Source organism: Anser brachyrhynchus, assembly GCF_964034855.1.
Source record: "Anser brachyrhynchus genome assembly, chromosome: 1".
NCBI classification, from domain to species: Eukaryota; Metazoa; Chordata; class Aves; order Anseriformes; family Anatidae; genus Anser; species Anser brachyrhynchus.
The window spans coordinates 98176071-98195195 of NC_137694.1; the positions used below are offsets into that span (position 1 = coordinate 98176071).

General features: G+C 46.6%; 1 protein-coding gene across 10 annotated transcripts in view; it reads right to left on the minus strand.

Moving 5' to 3' along the window:
- The window catches only part of LSAMP (limbic system associated membrane protein), a gene marked incomplete at its 5' end in the record, with an annotated part of 966571 nt that overhangs the window by 27395 nt on the left and 920051 nt on the right, over nt 1-19125 (minus strand). For 9 of the 10 annotated variants that reach the window (XM_080577193.1, XM_080577201.1, XM_080577191.1 and 6 more), the window contains 3 exons: nt 2212-2360; nt 3341-3461; nt 7064-7198. In XM_080577193.1, coding sequence (XP_080433319.1) covers nt 2212-2360; nt 3341-3461; nt 7064-7198 — 405 coding nt within the window. Of the gene's footprint in view, nt 1-1968; nt 2361-3340; nt 3462-7063; nt 7199-19125 lie in introns of all 10 variants that reach the window. The other variant, XR_013945403.1, reaches the window with a different exon arrangement.

The following is a 19125-nucleotide window of genomic DNA, read 5'->3' on the forward strand; positions in this document are numbered from 1 at the left end:
ACAGAGAAACAATATGAAGCAATTTTCACAATGGCTTTCTGTCTCCATAACACTGAACACTGAAGAAATGGGATTAACTAAGCAACAAAAGTAAAAGTTAGAAACAATCTGATAAAAATCATCAAATCTTTCTCAGCTCCTGCACCTCCATTCTTCTGGCTCTTGTGAAGTTGCTACTTCACAAGCTCTCAAGTGTTTCGCAGCATAAATAGGACTTGAATTTCTAAGGTAAAAATGATAAACAAAATTCAACAACTCGACAGAAGGAAAGTTACCTCCATACGCATCAAAAGGAGGCTAAAATAGAATCCTTACTTTATTTCCTTGTTGCAAGTCATCTCCAATATTTGACATGTTTCCTCTTGGTATAGGTATCAGCAACTTTGCAAGATCTCCCTGGTTCTCTTACAGGTTCTGCCACTGATTTTATGACCATGGGTAAACTGCTCCTTCACTCTATTTCTTAGGTTCTTCTTGCAAAATGGTGCTAATAACACTCACCAATTTCTGAATAACTTGCGATGTTAAAATATTCATTGCTAGCAAATCCTTTGAGATCCTTTGAGGTGAAGCTCAATGCAAAATGCTTTTCTAGCAAAACCAACCCCCCATCTAAAATCACGTGTGCATACATACATTATTGAATTTCATCTTATATTTTGTTTCAGTGATGCTTTTCAGCTCATCTGTATAACAGGAACCAACAGAGAGGGCCAATTTAGAATTCAGCCACAAATAATTGATTCTAAACTTAGCATTATATTAATATCAGCAAGAACAAATCTGGAGTATTTGAAAACTGTGCTCTAAATTGCTGCCTGAGGATTTTATTTGAATCTCATGACAGTCACAAGACCAGGGTAAAAAGAATTTCAAAGTAGAAATTTGCTTTGTTTCTGTGACCAAATGCTGCAGGAAATCAAAGATATGTTATTTTATGATAATACTGATTCTTTAGGAAAAAAAAAATCTGTAGAACACTCCTAAATCTTGCAATAATTCAAACTGCACTTGTAATAAATCCAGAGGTGGTAAACACAGAACACCAATGGTTTTATCCTTTTCCACTACATCTGTTAAAAAACAAACCAAAAACTTTTTTTTTTTTTTTCCTGGTGCTTCCAGTAATCTGACCACACACAGCAGAAACTAGACTAAACTGCCTCTCATATTTAGACAGCTTTGCATAGTTTATCCTTTTTTTTCTGTTTAAAAGGTCATGCAGGTCACGGCCTGAGTGTTTTAATTCAGTGTGGAAACATCAGAGGAATATAGCCCTATGTCACTTCTTGGTCTTTGGGTGCATTCATGTGAGTGGGTCATTCTGCTGCAGTCTATTTCTAGTGGCAATAATAATGTGCATTGTAAGCTGAGTCCAAGTGTTGTGCCTAGGATCCAGAACTGGATTTTGAATAAACCTCAGTTTGTACATGTGCATGGGTGGGAGGAAAGGAGCAGGGCCTTTATTTAGGGCAAGTTTTGAACCAGCTGCAAAATTCAGATTCAGCAGGTGATTCTGTTCTGGAGTTTGGTGTAGTCCCAGCTTCCATGCTTTTAAGTTTACTGCAGTAAACTCAGTAATTGAAAGGTAGCAGAATGAGATCCCAGGAATTTTGTTCCATATTTCATCTGCTGATTACCTTTTTCCCCATGTTCCCTACAGTATGCCCCTTTAAATCATTCTGTCTTATCCCACTTTTTTTCCTTTCCATTTTCCTCCTATTTTCAAAGTCATTCCTCTCTCTATTTTTTTTTTATTTTTTATTTTATTTTATTTTTTTTTCACTCTCTTGTTCTCCTCAGGCTCAGTGCCTAGTCTCTCCATCTCTCTGAATTACTTGTCATTTCTCAGCTGTCACAGACCCTCCGAGCCCCGGTCTTTCCTCCCCTTATTAAAAGGCCTGTCATTCTAACGGGGTCTTTGGTTTTAACCTTAAAACAAACATGTTTTTATTACTTTAACAAAACCTGACTTCAGCAAAGAAAGTCGATCAAAGGGCTTGACCGTAAACATTTTAATTTGGCTGTGTTCTTGTTTCACTGTCAGTATGAACACGTATGTGTCTGAAGTCAGTTCCCAGCTGGAGGTCCTGGGGGGTTGGCAAGCAGATCATTCCTGAGTTTTGTGTCCCAGTGTCCCCGTGTGCTTACTACCAAGCCTGGTTTTTGTGAGAGTGGTCTGGACCTCCTTTCACCCTCTCCCATACTTACTGTAAAGGTATAGGCTGGCGTTTGTGACTCCCAGCTTGTTGGCAGCCACGCAGGTGTAGTTCCCGTAGTGCTCCTCAGTGACGTTGGCCACCATCAGCAGAGACTGGCTCCCTGTGCTCTTTATCTCCAGACCGTTGGCGCTGTTTATCCTGGGAAGACAGGAGAAGAGGCGTGCAGTGCAATGGCAGTTGGGCATCGGGGAGGAAATCACAGCCCAGGGGGTGGGTGGTAAACCAAAGTCATTTGGACCACCTGGCAGGTGAGGATGGAGGGAGGCAGAGATGAGGTGGGAGAAGGAAGAGGACAGAGGAGGCACTGATGGAAAGCAGGAGGAGGGAATGAAAGGAAGAAGGAGCACAATGGAGAGAAATGCCACTGGTAAAGTAGTGGAGAAGAAAGAAAAGCTGAGGGAAAGGGAAGAATCCTTTATCCGGCACCGGCTTACACTGGGAAATGAATGCACCATAGCCAGCTGAGGGCTAGTCTATAGTTGGAGAAAAGACTTTTAGTGAAACACACCAATTAAGCTAATCTAATACATGCTTTAACAAAAGCAAGCCACTGCTGAGCCTGGACATGTGGGTCAGGTTAAAAACTGCAATAATAAAACCACTTCTAAATGCAAAGTAAATGCTCAGGTATAAGGAACAGATAAATCCCTTTTCTCATTTTCTCCCCCTATGCAAACCCAGGTGGCTCAGGTTGCAGAGATGGGGGAGCCTTACACCTCAAGGAACACCATCCTCTACATGAAGGCAGTTAGAGTGGTGTTATTTACTTGGGGACCAACGCTGCTTATTTTATTTTCTGTATCATGGATGAACATTTATGCATGAACATCTGCAGGAAGAAATGTATTATGGATGTCTTAATTGCAAATTGGCCCATTACTGACTTGAAGGCAAGAGCCCCATCCTTAGCACTTCCTTCAGCAACCCTGGCACAGAGAAGGATTGCCTCCTCCAGCCCCTAACACACTGCCTCTGACTAGGCTGATGGGACAGTCGTGACTTACAGGGCTCATGGAGAGTAACTTGCTTGAGGAGAAGAACTGGAGATGATAACAGCTCTGAAGATCCTCTGTTGGACTTAAAAGAAGAGAAAGGAAAAGGAGAGCTAATGGTCTTACCTGGTGTCATCCCTGTACCACTCAAAATCAGGTGTGGGCACTGCTGATGCCTCGCACCGGAGTAAGGCTTGTCGTCCTGTGGCCGCTTCATTGCTCTTGGACTCTGTGATGGTGGGAGGGTCTGCAGGGAGGAAACACTGGGTCACTTCACACATTTTTCAGATGGAAGGAAACAGTGAAACTGCTTCAGGGCTGGCTTCCTTAGCCAAACTATTTGGGCTGGTGGAGGCCCACAGCTGCTGTATGCTGTGGCACATACACCTCGTTGCTTCCCTGGAGAACACCTGCTCTTTGAACTCCCCCTAATACATTATGCCAGCACCACTCCATATGCATGCTTCTCTTTACTGGCCCTCTGTCATAAATGCATAGGCACACACAGGCAGAGTTAAGGTTAATGATGGAGTTATGTAATTTATGAATATTTACCTGTGGCTCTCTAGTGCACATGGGCTCATCAGAGGGAAGAAGATGAGAGAAAGATGCTAGCAATGGTAAAGGAAGACAGCAGCAGTGAAAGGAAGAAAGTAGGAATTTAACACTAACAGAAACATTATTTTCTGTACAACCTCTGCGTCTAACGTCAACACTATAATAAGAAAGGAAAGGGCTGAGGGCAGAAAGACGTTCACGGCTCAAAATGGAGGAGCTTTAGCAGGAGCTGTGGGTGCGACTTTGAAAGCCAGACCTCTCGCTGAGACACCTCCCTGAGGGGTGCAAGGCCACAAGGCCTGCGCGAGCCCTTCCTGACACCACACTTTGTCACAGGCTCCCAGGGGTTTATTCGTGCTAGCTCTGTGTGAAGCCTGTCCTCAGCCCAGCCTGGTGCCCTCACCCCTGCTCACTTCAAAGCCTGAGAGTTGTGCCACGGGCAAGCAAAACTTGGGAAGCATCGGTGTGCTCTGCTGGAGCAGGGCCCAGGTACTGGGCAGGGTAGGCGCCGGTGCCTTCACTCTCAGCACCGTGTCGGAAATGTTAAGTGACAGGCTTTACAAACTAAAAGGCAGAATTATTTCCACCTGGCTGCTGAGAGGGAGGAAGTGCCTTGTCTGCCATCACGGGTGCTTGGATACTCTGAGAGTCTGGGGCTGCAGCTCAGCCGGCTGCTCTGCTGAGACTCAGGCTGCCATAAAGCACCTTCCCTCTGCAGGATACAGCTCCGCTGTCTGTATCCACCCTGGTACCGAAAGGCCAGAAATAAGAATCAAAATGGATTGTGTCAGTCAAAGAAAAAAAAATAGTTCTGTCTGGAAAATGTATGGTGAGAAGTTTCTTGCGAACACATTAGCCATCTCAGTGTGATCCCTTTCCTGACCTTAATTGGGATTTTATGCAGGGCTTTAGGGATATTGCAGTGCGCCCTCTAACATCATAAATATTAATAAGTGTACATAAATAGGATCCTACATTCAAAGGCTGTGGGTTCACGTAAATATTTTAATTTGGAAAGGAGGAGGGGTAATAAAAGGATAGTGAAGGTGATTTTTTAAGCATCCTTCTTTGATTTTTTGTTTGAGTAGTATATCTTCCTGCTGTCTGCAGCAAGAAAAACCTTTTCCACCTCACTAAATCCAGCGCATGTGATGAGTCATGCAATGAACAGCACCTTTCTGTGAGCCTTGAAAATGCAGCCGCTCTGTGTTTGGCTGTATGCTGCTGGGGAAGCCAGGAGCTGGTTCCCTTTCACTGGGGTTTGCCCTCTGCTCTTCCCCAGGCCTCAGTTTCCCTGTCTGCAGTGAGCCAGAGCCATTACTCACAAAGCCTGAAGGTGGTAGTGTGAGACCAAAGCAAAGAGATGATGCTTTCTCCTGCAGTCCGGGCTGACAAGCTGCCTGCTCCACAGCCTCAGCGAGAGATGAGATGATAAGAGATGGCCAGGAAGCTCCTCACGTTGGGCAGGTCCCATTTTTCAAACCTACTGTGATTTTCATAATTTTTACTGCTTGTGGTGTATTTAAAGAAGCAAGATAAGGAAAGACGTATGCAAATATCTGGTTTTCATTTCCCAAACAGGACTGATTTTTTTTTTTCCTGTGCAAGGCCCTCATGAACTCTTTGAGTTTTTCCCTTTGCTTGGCAACAAAAGATCTGTCCTGAAGGAAATTATAATTTGTGCACATTACAAATTAGGCCATGTAATAATATTACAATATTGTATCATTTTATTTTCATGTGCTACGACAGTAAAAATATTTAAGATATTACTCTAGTATAGCTACTATGAGTTGAAACAAAGTCAAAATCAAACACTGACTTTATACAAACAATCTGTTTCAACCATGTTAAAGGCATCATTGAAATTACGCTTCACAGAAATATTTGAAAACATTAACTGGTTCTCATGGAATGCCTCAGGTTTATAAATTTGGCTGTTTTTGAAAGAAAAAAAATACTTTAGACAGAAAAAAAAAAAAAAAAAGCTTTAGTTCAGAAAATCTGCTACTACAGTTTCATACTAATGGCAAAATTTGGCCCAAGAAGCAGCCTTTATTAAACTACTGTCACTCATTTTTCTAGGATAATTCAAAAAAAATGGTGTGGAATCTGAAGACACTGCAGGGAGCCCAGAAGCAATGCCTATAACCTTGACTTCTAAAGCAAGACAGAAGAGTTGATCTGATGTGATGGCTCAGAAGGAAAGAAAGAAAAGAAGAGCAAGAACGGTATAAAGAGGTGCTAAAACCACATGGAGTGGCAAACGAGGCTGAGATGAGCTGAGACACTTGTTGCTGTCAGCTCTCTGCCCTAACCCACTCCCAGGGAGTGCTTACCCATGAATCAAGGGCACGTATATGCACCCTGAAACGTGCCTGTAACCATCTCCAATTTCAGTTTAAGTTAATAGCCTGAGTAAATTGAAGCAGGTCTAGAGAGGATGTACGTCCCATTTATCCATCCCTGCTGCGGAGGTATTAACCTCCAAGCAGGGGAACAGCACAGGCAGGTGGGGATATTCCTTTTAAATCACTCCAGTGCCAAACACGAGCCATACAAACAGGGATGTGGACATACACACACGCAGGATTGTGCTACTAAAGGCAGGCTGAAATATCTTGTGTGTGCAGGCATGGCCGATGTGGTCCATGCCCCACTCGCTAGAGCAACACCCAGAAAGGATTCATCGAGGTGTGGGGTGTGGATGGAAGCCACGTAGCTAGCTGTGACTCTGAGTGCTTTCAGACAGTTTGCAGTCTCCTTTGGCTGAACCCTTTTCTGTGCTGCATTGGTGCACGGAGGGCTTTGTACAAATGACCTGAAGCCAGCTTAAAAGTCACGTTTCTGGCCCCTCTCATTAACGCGTGCCTCTACCACGTGTGCCCCCAAGCCCCTGGGGCGTGATACCCATGTAAGCACTGCCGAGACGACTGGGTGCAGGCAGGCGCGTTTGCTCTGAGCCGGCTGAACCTTATCTATCCTTGCTGCCTTGCTGAAGCTTCTCTTCACGCTACTGTTCTCCCGAATATCAATGAGTAAGAACAAGGCATCGCCAGCCATACTGAGGGGAGAGGGGCAATGCACTGCTTCTCGCTCTCTTTCTCTCTTTTTCCCCCACTTTTCTTATATATTTCCAGGTTTAAAGCACAAACTATACCCTATGGTAAGCGCCCCACATTTCAGATCCTGTAATTTAGACCTGGAGAGGCTTCTCCGTTTATCCTTAAGCCACCTGTGGCCGTGGGGAAAGCTCTCCCCATGGACCCGCTCCCGTCGTGAGGTACTCACAGTTCACAGTGACCCGGACTTGCTTGACATCTGCTGAAGCAACCTCGTTGGCAGCTTTGCACTCGTACTTGCCCGACTGCTCTCGCGTGATCCCCAGGATCTCCAGATACTCTTCCTCACCTTCAAACTCTCTGCCTGCAGAAGAGAAAAATACAGATGGTGGCTCTGCCTGGCATACAGATTGGGGAAGTCTTCTGCTTAATTCCTATGGAGGAACAATCACCACAGCAATTCTGCAAATAAACAAAAGCCATTGAGGGAGCTATTTTGAGGTTATTTCAGAAGCTGTATCAGCAAGATATTTGCATTTTATTTAGTTATTGAAAACTTGGTTTGGAAAACTGGGAAGGAAACACAAGTGGTAGCAAAGTGCTGCACATCCTGTAGGCTGTCCAGACCAAAAAGCAAAATCTTCACCATTTGAGACTGAAGTTCGGTGGTGTGACCATGAGAAGTCAGCCTGTGGCCGACGTGCTGGGTCAGGGGTGGCTGGCTCCTCAGACGAGCTGCTGTATTGTCAGCAGCCCTTTGGGCACCGCAAAGCTGTGAAAAATGTCTTTCTGTCTCTCGGAGCAACCGCCACCCCGAAGTGTCATCGATCAGCTCACGCTACAGTTAAACACATCCAAACTGAGAGAAACAAAGTGTAATTTGATCTGCGAAGACCAATAATCATTACGAATCCTCCACCTACTGTCCATGCGAGAGGACACATTTAAGCCGTGCTGCCTTGCTACGACAGGTTTGAAAGCAGAGACTTGAGCATCAGCTGGGGCAGGAACCAGGGGAGGGCTACGGCCGTGCTTTTAATTCACTGCCTGACCCTGGGTGAGGCACTCATTGCTTTCCCCCCGTAAACTGCAGCTAATCGCCCCTCTCTGCCATCACCTCCCGGTCAGGGAAGGGCACTGAGGTTAATGCATGCAAAGCACACTGGAGTTGCTGGATGAAAGGTGCCAGGGAAGCATGAAATATTAGGATTGGTGTATCTACGCTATTCCTTCAGAAAGCAAAGTAGAAAAAGGCTCCTCCTGGAAAGACTATGAACTACCATGGCAGCACTGTGATGGGAGACCCCCCACACACACACTTTTTGGGGGCTGCAGCGTGCAAAGCCATGAGCCCCAGCTGCGTGCCTGGGTTTGTTTAGAGAAATCATCCACCAAGCCTTAAAGGGTAAGAGCCAGATTTTTTTTTTTTTTTTTAAAAAAAGAAGGTCAGCACACAAGGGCTCCCTTTCAGGCTCCTAAGAGAGTGGTCAGATTTTCCAGCAAAGCTCTGCCCGGAAGACGATTTCCGCTCAAAGGGTGCTGAGCACTTCTGAAATCCTGCCCACTTCACAGCAGCACTTGCTTGATGGACTTCAACCAGGGCCTGGACGACAGGGCTGTAGTCCTGGGCTCTGCAGCACTGAGTGAAAGCAGCAGCTAAGCCCCCTCTCCTGCGGAGCCCCCTGAAATGAATCCCACCACACCGGCACGCGTCTGCTGCAGTGTATTAGCCAGGTCAGGCTGGCTGCACACACGGTGGTGATGCCAGCTGCATGCATTTGCCTTCTGCACCGGAGATAGGGACTTCAGCAACTTCACAATCTGCTCAGAACTCTGTCCTTCACACAATTATTTTTGCCTTTTTTTTTTTTCCCAGGCAATTTTCAGAACCATTCTAGGGGAAAACCAACCCCCGTCACGGAGACTCAGCATGTGTACTTATTAAACTCATGCAAAGACAAGCTTTCCCCTTTCTTTCAGCAGGACTAACCAGCAATCCCTTTTCCAACTCCTACCAGCTGTTCAGGTGAATGGAAATCTCATTGCTACGTCTAAAATTTACAACAGCTTTGATGCAGGCTTTCCCACCCCCTAACAGGCTGCCGAAAGGCCTTGCTCCGTGGCACCTGTGTATTTTACAAGGTAATCCATTGGCAAAGCTGGGACACTGCTCTTAACCCTCTGCTGCGCACTGGGGCTGATGCTCTGGAGAGCCAGGGGAGAGCTCATGGAGAAAGAGGAAGGGCAGGGTTTTCACAGGTGCTTTTTATTGGGGGTAACTCCTGAATATACTTGGGAATCTCACCTCCTGTAGGGGCAGAGTTAGGTCAGTCCTGGTACAGGAAGAGACTTCAGTCACCATAAACCCCTTCCCTAATCTCAGCACGATACAAGGGCCCTTTCAGGGAGATGGTCTTGCCCTGCCCTCCAGCAACAGAGACTCTGCAGCTTCTCCAGACGGTCTGTTCCCCTGCTTCACCACCCTCACCGCTGGAACCATTTTCCCTGCAGTCTGACCCGAGTCTCCCTTGCTGCAATTTAAGGCTTTTTTTTTCCTTAGCCACTATAGACAAAAAGAACAAATCATTCCCTCCTTCTCTGCAATAGCCTTTTATCAACTTTAAATCACTTATGTTCCTTCCTTAGTTGTTGCTGTTTTTTTTTTTTTTCTTTTCTTTTGGCTGAATAGTGTCAGGTCTTTCAACCTTTCTTTGTAGGTGAGGTTTTGTAGACCCTTGATCATTCTTGCTCTTTCCTTTTAGACCTCTCTGACAAGTTCACATTTTCCTGGAAGTGCAACACCCCAAACTGAACACAGCACTTCAGATGAGGAATTACTACAGACGAAGGATTGCCTCACTTCTGCGCTGGGCTGCTCTTTGTACAGCCGACACATAGTTTGTGTTTTCGTCATAGCATGATTCATTTTTGATTGAGATCTCCTTTAATCCCCAGATCGTCTTCCAACATACTGTTACCTGCTAATAACTCTCTTTGAAAATGCCACCCCCAATCTGAGCCGACGGTCAACACTTGCCTCCTTTTACAGCAGCCCTCCCAGTTGGTAGGTCAGCCAGTTGACTGGAAAGTTAATCGGACACTGAGGAAAGGCTTACAGAGAAAAGGTTAAAACATAATTTGCCTCCACTTTGCAAATCATTTGCTCTGCAGTTCTGCCTTGCTTATACACAGGGCTCATTCCAAGTGGGACTTGCTTCTCCTGCAATTTGCCCTTGTCACAAGACTGTCACAGTAATGAAAAGAGGGTTGAGGGTGACTTACCAGCTCTAATGGAGTGGCACCCTCATTAGGGGTGCTGTTAAGTCTGTCTGTCAGAGCACTACATCAGTGGGGCTCCAGAAAGTATCCTAAAAGGTACACGCTTTCCTAAGGGAAGATATTTTTCGGCTCTTCCCTGATAAACACGCATGCACTTAAAAGTCTAATCTGTGTACCATGTCCAGCAGAAGGGCTTTCTGCACAACCTTGCATGCACAACCCTTCCCAACAGATGATGAGCCGCTGCTTCGCCCACTGGAGCTCTCTGGGCATGAGAGAAAGGGAAGGCTTCTGTTTTAAAGGGAAGCCGAAGATATCAATAGGCCTATTCAGCTCCTCATTGCCCTGCCCCAGGACACAGATACGAGCATAACGCTTCAGGGGAAGCTTCTTTGACAGCCCGTCAGTCTCCAGATGAAATAGTGGTAGCACTGTTCTTGCCCCTGCACCAGAGATCTGTTTCAACACTGGCATCACCATTTTCCTACAAAATCCAGACTTGTCTCATTTGCAAGTTGGACCCCTTTGCTTGCAGCCCTGTCCCCCCCCCCAAGAGTACATTAAGCATTCCTAACAAAGAGCATTTATATAAACTTGAGGTGTCATAGTACACATCAGAGAGAGAGAAAAGATATATCACGGTGTGTTAGAAAAATGTCAGGTTGTGATATCTTGCACAGAGCTGTGGAGATGTTTTCACTAATTCACCTTGGCAGCCAGATTAGGTGAGTCATATTAACTCTAACCTCCAAGGCAAAGCAGGGCAGGGGGAAAAGAAACAAAGCTTCAGACGCGGAGTAAATTTACAAACGTTTCCGTGCAGGAGGCAGCTTTGGCAGGAGGCTGATGGTTGTCACTACGCAGTTTATCAAAGCAGGGAGGGAGAGGGTTGGGACAATGCTCTCTGGTAGAGATAACAATGAACATACTCTGTTAGGTGAAGAGAGGGACTGCCAGCTCCTGGCAAGCGAGCTACTTGGTTTCAAATAACAGAAGACGTTTGCCTAGGGTGCACTAGCCATGGGCAGAGCCCTGACCCTGCCGCCCAAACCATCCTTGCTGACAAGGGCTGTTCCCTGGCTGCTCTGTCTGGTTCGGTGCAACCCCATCCCAGTGAGGGGCTTTCCAGGAGTCCCTGCAGGAGAGGGCTCCCCCACACAGGTGCAGCTCTTTTCCTCCCAGAGCATCCATCCCTCCCTGTGATTCCAGACAGCTCACTGCAGAGCTGGCTATCACGCGCCCATCGTCCCCACCTGTTTGTGCCTCCAACACTGGGCTTCTCCTCGTGCAGAAATTTCTTCAGTGACTTTTTTTTCAATACAGTTGTGTTCTTAATCTGAAGCCCAAGCCCACTGAAACTATCTGCTTGCATTTGGTATGTGGAAAAAAGATCAGACACCCTGCTTTTGCATTTGTTTTTTCTTCCAAGGCTCTTTGTAGTTGTGGAAAAGGGGAGAGCAGAAGGGGCTATGTGTCCTTGTTGGGCCCTCCTCTGCCTAAAACAAGAAGCAAGGGGATAAAAAAAAGATTGCAAATCAATAAACGCCATTTGAAGTTTTTTGTGTGTGTAGCAACTTCCAATATTGAGTAGCAGTTTTTGTTCTCTCTGCACTGTCCATTCATTGTTTAAGGTCTTTGCCCTCCCAACTTCCCTCCTTCCCTCTGCACCACACATTCCCTACAAATAGGCTTCTGAAAGACAAAAAATAGCCAAGGGAGCCTTAGACATCATTTTCTTGTTTTACATCTAGCTGACATTTTTTTTTTAATTCAAAACTTTGAAGTTTTCATTTATCAGTCTCCATCCCCTCACCCATCACAGATTCCAATGAGCTTGGCAATTTTTCTGTCCCTTAGTTGAAGAAGCTTGTTTATAGCAAAGAGATCAGTGGAGAGCAGCAGATGGTGGATGAGCAAAGGGAGTGCTAGTGCTACAACGCTACAGTGAGGAGGGAAGGTAGAAAAATGAGCAGTGTGGGATACGGAGAAAAATAGATGGAGAAAATGAAACATAATAGAGAGGAAATGAAAAGAAGGACAGAGGCTGAGGGAGAGAAATGGAAACAGAGTGAGACTCTTCACAGGCTAAGAAAAAGAGAAAATGGTGGTCAGCTATGGACACAGAAATGTGCTGAGCCAAGGAGTGAGAGTGGAAGGTGGAGGAGAGATGGTGGCAAACAGGGAGATGTGCAGTATAGAGAGAGGCACCGGCCTCCCTTGTGCAATGGGAGCCGTGAGATAACCGCTGCCAGAGGGACACGGACAGGGGGGTCAGATGTAGCACGGCAATAATTACTCTGTTTAGGCAGCAAGGCACAGCAGGGTATTTATTGTGTAAGCTGGCCTCATGCCTCCCATGCCCTTAGGTCTGTAGCTATTGCACATAAACCAAAAAACAAGTGCAGTGCCAGCGAGGGCTCTGGCCCGGCTCTGGCTCCATGAATGCGAATGAGTCAGATCAGGAGGAAACACCCTGGCATGGTTTTCCCTGGCGTTCGTGGGACCTTACTCAGCAGTGATCCCATTTTCTCCTTACGTGCAAGGCTGACTGCCTTCCCTCTCCAGCCATGGGCTGTGCCCCAGGAGCTCAGAAATACTGCAAGCCTCGTGGAGACGTTCCCCCAAACCCTGCAAATCTAGCATGAGAGTAAAACTCAGCTGGGTGAAAGCAGCCTCTGTCTCCAAAATCCCACTCCCTCTTGTCTAAAGACTAGATGACTTTATGACTTCATGTCAAAGATAATGACATATGTTTTTAATATCCATCTCTCTTTTTTTTTTTTTTTCAGAATTACTTACTGAATTGGATCCAAAGTTGCTAACGCTTTTTTTGATGAACACAAAACAGCATTTTTTTGATGGCTGAATTGCTCTTGCACAAAACTTGGCCGTGATGCCAATGTGCAGAGTAAATTATCAGCCATGAGGTAAATTAAGTCATCTAATGTCACAGCTACAATATTATGCTCCCTAAATGTTGCATGCTGCAATGTGAGTTATGTAATGACGGTGTTACCAAACATCAGGACCTAACTCCACTGCCAAGAAAATGACATACAAACATGAACAAAACAACAGTTGCACTGCTTCTGCATCCCCAAATTCCTGCCTGCTGCTTTTTGGAGGTTACTTTACAACAATGTGGGGTAGACAGCAGCAGCAGCTAGAGGAATCACTGAGATCCTCTGTCACCTGGTTTACTCTCATTTAGCCTCACGTCCCCCTTTCCCTGCAAGTTATCCCATCTTGGAGAAAGCACTCACGCTATCATCATTATGTAGCTTGAAAACCAATTCTTCCCAAGGCCAAAGAAAAGATCAACATCAACAAGTCTCATCTGGGGCATGCTCAACAAGAAGCACAACTGAAATACACTGTTTCTGTCCTGTCAGCAGAGAGTTGGGATGGACTGAAATGTCCCGAGTTTAATTCCACAAATCCTTATGTCAGTCCCAGACATTGGGGAAACCTCATGTGATGATGCACAGTGGTACTGGCTGTGCCAGTCGGCCAGTGTAAGAACTATAGGGGTGGTCTGTGCTTGGTGGCATCTTTAAATATCCTTGTTCTGTTCCTTACAAGAGTCTTGTGTCTCCCACAGAGCAAGACATGCTCAATGCACCATTGTGCAAGAATCAATTGGAGTGCTTTCGTAGGCATCCGTGGAAATTCCCATGTTTTTTAATATAATGGGTTTGTTCCCTTGTGTCATATCCATTCACACTTCTTGGGATGAGGGGGTGAGAATGAACCCAGAACTTCAACCTAACATAAAAATTATATATATATACACATAAAACAACACAAAGATTCAATTTAGCCCTCACGATTCCATCCTTTTATGTCTGAAACTCTGAAAAAGCCCTGAAAAATGACAGACTGTCCCAAATTTACTTGAAATAGGAAACAGCATTACCTTAGAAGCTTACATGTTGCTGTGGCTCTTTCTCTGCAAGCCGGAGACAAACATTTCATGGCCAGATCACACAGCCCTTGAATCTCCTGCGCTTCTGCGAGATGGCAATTCTCGTAGCTCATCCCTGTTTTCAGTGATGCTACTCTGAGCACCGAGTTCACAACTAAACCCTAAAGACCAGGGATTTCCGTATCAGCTTGGATCTTGCCACTGATCTTTTACACAGCTCTAGTTTTCAACTGAGGAAATGGGGTCAAAAAGTTAAGCCACCCCTCAGCAAGATTTACCCTTTCAAAAACATGTCAGTGTGTTGTGATGGCTGGCGCCAATATTTGTATAGGTGGATTAGCTCCTTGAAAAATCATTTTGTTTGCTTTCCTGTCGACCCCTCTCCCTGCTGCAATGTTTCTCAATTAGATCCAGCACAGAGACTGCCTGACACCGTCCCCATACCTGTCACTGGTGGAAGGAGCAAAGGGGATATTCTCCAGGGGACACAAGGGATTTGGAGATGAGGCTAGGTGGCTGCATTTAGGATGGAGTACGCATGAAGCACTGCCAGGTATCGAGGCAAGGGTCACCGATGTTTTGGGCAGAGTGGGGTGTGCTGGGAGGAAAACTGTCTGGGCTCATGCTGCAGGGACTTCTGAACAGCTGGGCTGGCTCCCGTGATGCTGTCATATGAGGGATCTGGTGTTGATTCATAGTGATAGTGGTCCAGATAAATGACTGCTTCAGTGCAGGATATGTAATTCCTACGCTGTTAGACACTCCCTTGCTTTCCAAAGAATAAGGAGTCTCTCTCTCAAAGTTGCAGGGCATGGACTGCGAAGTAGGAGGGCGGCATTTGCTCAGTGACTAGTCTTGCAGCTTGTATAATTGTACGGGGAGGCAAGCAGTGAGGAAGCACAGACCCTGCTTTTGAGCTCTTTCAGCTCCCAGACACAGCTCTTGCAGTTGGCAGGGCAGCTGCTGGTCATCAGCACTACTGCGAGTCACGGCTGTGAGGCAGGGCCTCTCCCTTCAGGAAAACGGGGAAAAGGGGGTGTTCATCAGAAAAGGAGAAAGCAGAAGATGACGAACAGAAAAACTGGTTTCAAACCAACTTCTTCCATGTTACCATGAAAGTCTATGATGGGGTCGGAGGATAAACCAAAGAGATATTTCGTTACCTTTGTCTCAATTTCCTGATGCTTACAGAAAACTTCAACTGTACCACTGCTGGCATACGAATACCATGACAAACCATGCCGATAAAAAGTGTCTCACCGGGCTTCACCTCTCTGCATCCGTTATGGACAGGAATTCACTTACCTCTCCCTTCCCCTGTCCTTCCTCCCTCCCCAAACACGTTTGTCTCCTCTGGGGAGCCCAGCACCTTGCTCTGCCATGAGCCCCTAGCAGGGACTGCTGCCTACGGGAACCAGAGGCAGCTGGAAGGCACTGACCCAAGGAGGCAGGAAAAGCCATCCATTTTACGTGGAGGACTCACTGGCTCCTTTCTGCAAATTTCCCGAAGAGGCAGGGGGTTTCATTAGCATGCCTTTGCAACTGCACACCGGTGAGAGTTTTACCATAACTAAAACAGCAGTTGTTCTAATTAAACCAACGCGGAGCAGGCCACCTTAATCACTGGCATGATTTCATCTTCCTTGAGGAGAGAGGGGAAGAGGGATCACACCTGGTAAGAGAGAGGGAAGACGGGGAAATGTGCTGAGTCCATTTGCTCCTAGTTCCCCAATTTAGAGCACTAAGGGATGTCTCTCATCTCTGTAAAGATTAATGGAAGCTTCTGACAGCATGTTTTATTAAATGGTTATATAATAATTAATGCTTGAGAGCAGGGCTTCCAAAAGCTTCTAAATGCTTTAACAGGACAAGACCCAGTGGCTTTCGATGGCATTTGTGCTTGCAAGTCACTCAGGTGCACTGGAAAATGTCACCTCTACTCTCTTATTCAAATCAGTGCCTCATTTACTCCATCAGCATGACCTTGGAAGGCTACATGGAAGAAACCAGGGGCAGGGGTGAAATCGGTGAGAACTCTAGGGAGAGGGTCCATGTCCCCTCAACCTTGGGTGCAGGGAGGAGGGACCGTCAGCGCATGGCCCGAGTGAAAAATCCATCAGCTGATGAGCAAGTACCCTGACACCAAGGACACCTGAGGAAATAACAGCATGATAACTCCCATCCCGACTCTCCCAAAGTCTGCAGCGGGGAGGCACATCTGTCCCTGAGACGAGGCACGGCAGCAGACCAGGTAGAAATGCTGCTGGCAAGCTAGGAGGCCAGTGGGCCAAAGCTTAATAGGAAAACAGCAGTGATTTGTCTCCACCACTATTTATGTTTCAAGCACATGACAGGCTGTCAGTGGAAGTGAGTGCTGCTAAATTTACTGCTTCTCAGATCTCAGCCACAGTTGCATACTTGACAAGTCACTTCATTTGAAGGGCTAGGTGCTGGGCTGGACCTTCCTCCCCCACGCTCTTCTTCAGGGAAAGCCACAAACCAGCTGTCTTTACACTGAAGAGCCTGCCCCTTGGGGGCTACATCATCAGGGTGTGAGTTTAGAGAAAGGGGACATTCCGTGCATATTCATTTTTAACCCTGGTAAGCGCCGGTCTCGTTCTGGGCCGTGTGTCTGCAGACGTGTGTCGGAGAGGACACACACCTCGCAGAGCTGAACTAGTAACAGGTCTGGGCATGAGGAGAAGGTGAGAGCACGGTGAGAGCTGGCGGGCACCAGCTGGGAGCGTGGGCGAGAGGTGCCAAGCATGGAAAGGAGAGCAGTGCGAGGGCTGCTGGGGATGCGAGAGGTGGGTGAAAGTGTGCACGTGTGGATAAATGCACGTGGAAGCGTGGGTGTGGGACTGAAAGCATGACAGAGAATTAATGTGATGAGGTGGATGGGGGAAGGCAGGCAGGGAGAATGAGCCTGCAGTCTCTCATGAGGACAGCAAAGCTGTGTATCAGGTGGCAGCAGGTGCTCCTTTGCTTCCTCTCTTTTTTCGGAAGACTGCCGTTCAGAGCAATGTTTGCATCTGCTGCCCCAAGGGCTGGGACACTACTGCCTCCCCAGGCTCCTCAGGCAAGGGCTCCAGCCCCTACAGCAGCGGGAGAAGAACGCTGAGAGAGGTGGGAAGCTCTTCTCAGTGCTGGGGCTGTGTTCAGGACAAGCCTGGACCCGGGCAGACACCACCTCTACGTGTGACATGGCCTCCTACCAGTGCAAAGGTCCAGCACGCTTCCTCTTAGCTTCTTTTTTCCCTAATTTATCCTCACTGCACTACAAAAACCTTGTTGAAGGGCTCTGGTCTTAGCTGTATGGAAGCCGCTCCACGCTTTGCAAAGCTGTGCTGCTCTGACTCTGTTCGCCTGCTGATATCGAGACACAGTAGTCAGGGATATGGTGATCTGAAAGACAGCTGAGGGGGACCGGACGCATCCCATGGGACTGCCCCAACCTCTCCTTTCCCTTCTTCTGTGCACAGTGGAGCTCTGCCTTCTCCCTCACATGCTCTTGGTCTCAAGTGCAAGCTCCTTTCAGTTCTCTCATGCCCACTCGGTGGATTACACACGTAATTCACTTCCTGAGGCATGAACCAAGGCTGCACATGGACCACTTCTCCCTCCTGGCAGACTAGGGTGCTGCAACACTGGCCTGCATCGGCACAGGGATATTGACTGGCACCACAGGACACAGATCTCGGTCACCTCTCCTTTACTGCAACGCCTTCTCCTCTTTATCCGATTTGCCAGTGGAGGTACCTGCGATGGCTTGTCGATACCTTGTCCTCGCCTGCTGATCTGGGGATGCCGGTCACACAGACTGCAGACAAAGACTGCCTCTTTAGAAACCGACAGGAGGGACACGGGGAGAGGTGGGGTTCGTGAGATCGAGACTGACAAATAGTTTTGGCTACCTTCTGCTCTTTCTTTGGTTCACTGCTTCCCAAGCAACACAACAGACACTTTTATGAGTGCCTCATCCAAGGCTGCTCTAAATTTTTCAGGGAGTGCGTATGGGGGGGAAACACGACAACCATGCCCTCCCACCTGGCCTCCAAGGACCAGGAATTCATCCACAGTAATCATCCATGCCCCGTGGGCTGAGGTCTCTGACACTTTTACTGGATAATAGCCCCTCTTAATAATCCAGCCACCCAATCGAATTCCTTTTTATCACCTCTCCAATACCAATACTCCATCCGAGCACTCGGTGTAGGCAAGGACTCAATGGAAAAAAAAATACTCTGCAACTTCTGACCACAAGATATTGAAATAATAAAAAAATGATTTTCAAACCCCCTCTCCCCAAACACTTATTTCCTTATTTATCAGCTACTCTCAAAACTGCTGTCCTTGTATTTCTAAGTCCAGCATTCCAAGTGGGATGCTGGGTTTGATTAAAACAACTTCCCAGCTTATAGGTTATGTCAATATCCTGGTGGGATTTTATGCCACTAATCTCAGCAGTCTGCAATTTCAGAACAGTTGATGGAGGGGAGGATGTTGACTACATTAAAATGGTAAATTCACCTACAGACTATTTTTTTTTTCCTCTGGCTTAAGAACAGAAGGTCCTGAGATAATTTTCAGGCAATATGAGCTTACACGTACAGGGGGATGCAAAGAGCAAGAAGGAGAGGGAAGAAAAGAGAAGGAAGGAGAATGGAGAATTGGGGTAGAACTAGCAAGACAAAATAAAAAGGCATAAAGAAGATGGTTTGAGAGACAGAAGACTGCAGGAAAAGGAGAGGAAAAGAAATAGATAAGGAAATGAGACAGATTAAAGAGCATGAGGTATGGATTAAAGGTTGATTAAAACGTGAGGGGATGCAGAGGGTTAGCCTAGGCAAGGTGAATCACCATGGCAAAGCGGTGAGAGAAGTAGCTAGCGTTGGCTGGGAATACAACATACAAGGGGTTACTGAGCCCTGACTCTTTCAGATGTATTTGAGTAATATTGATCTGTAGTAAACAATTTTGCTGCTCACATGCAACCCAAGGCTGCCAGCAGGGTCACTGAGAGTCTCAGACACTTATGCAGAATGTATACATCCACGGGACATACGAGTCGGTACGCAGGTAAGATG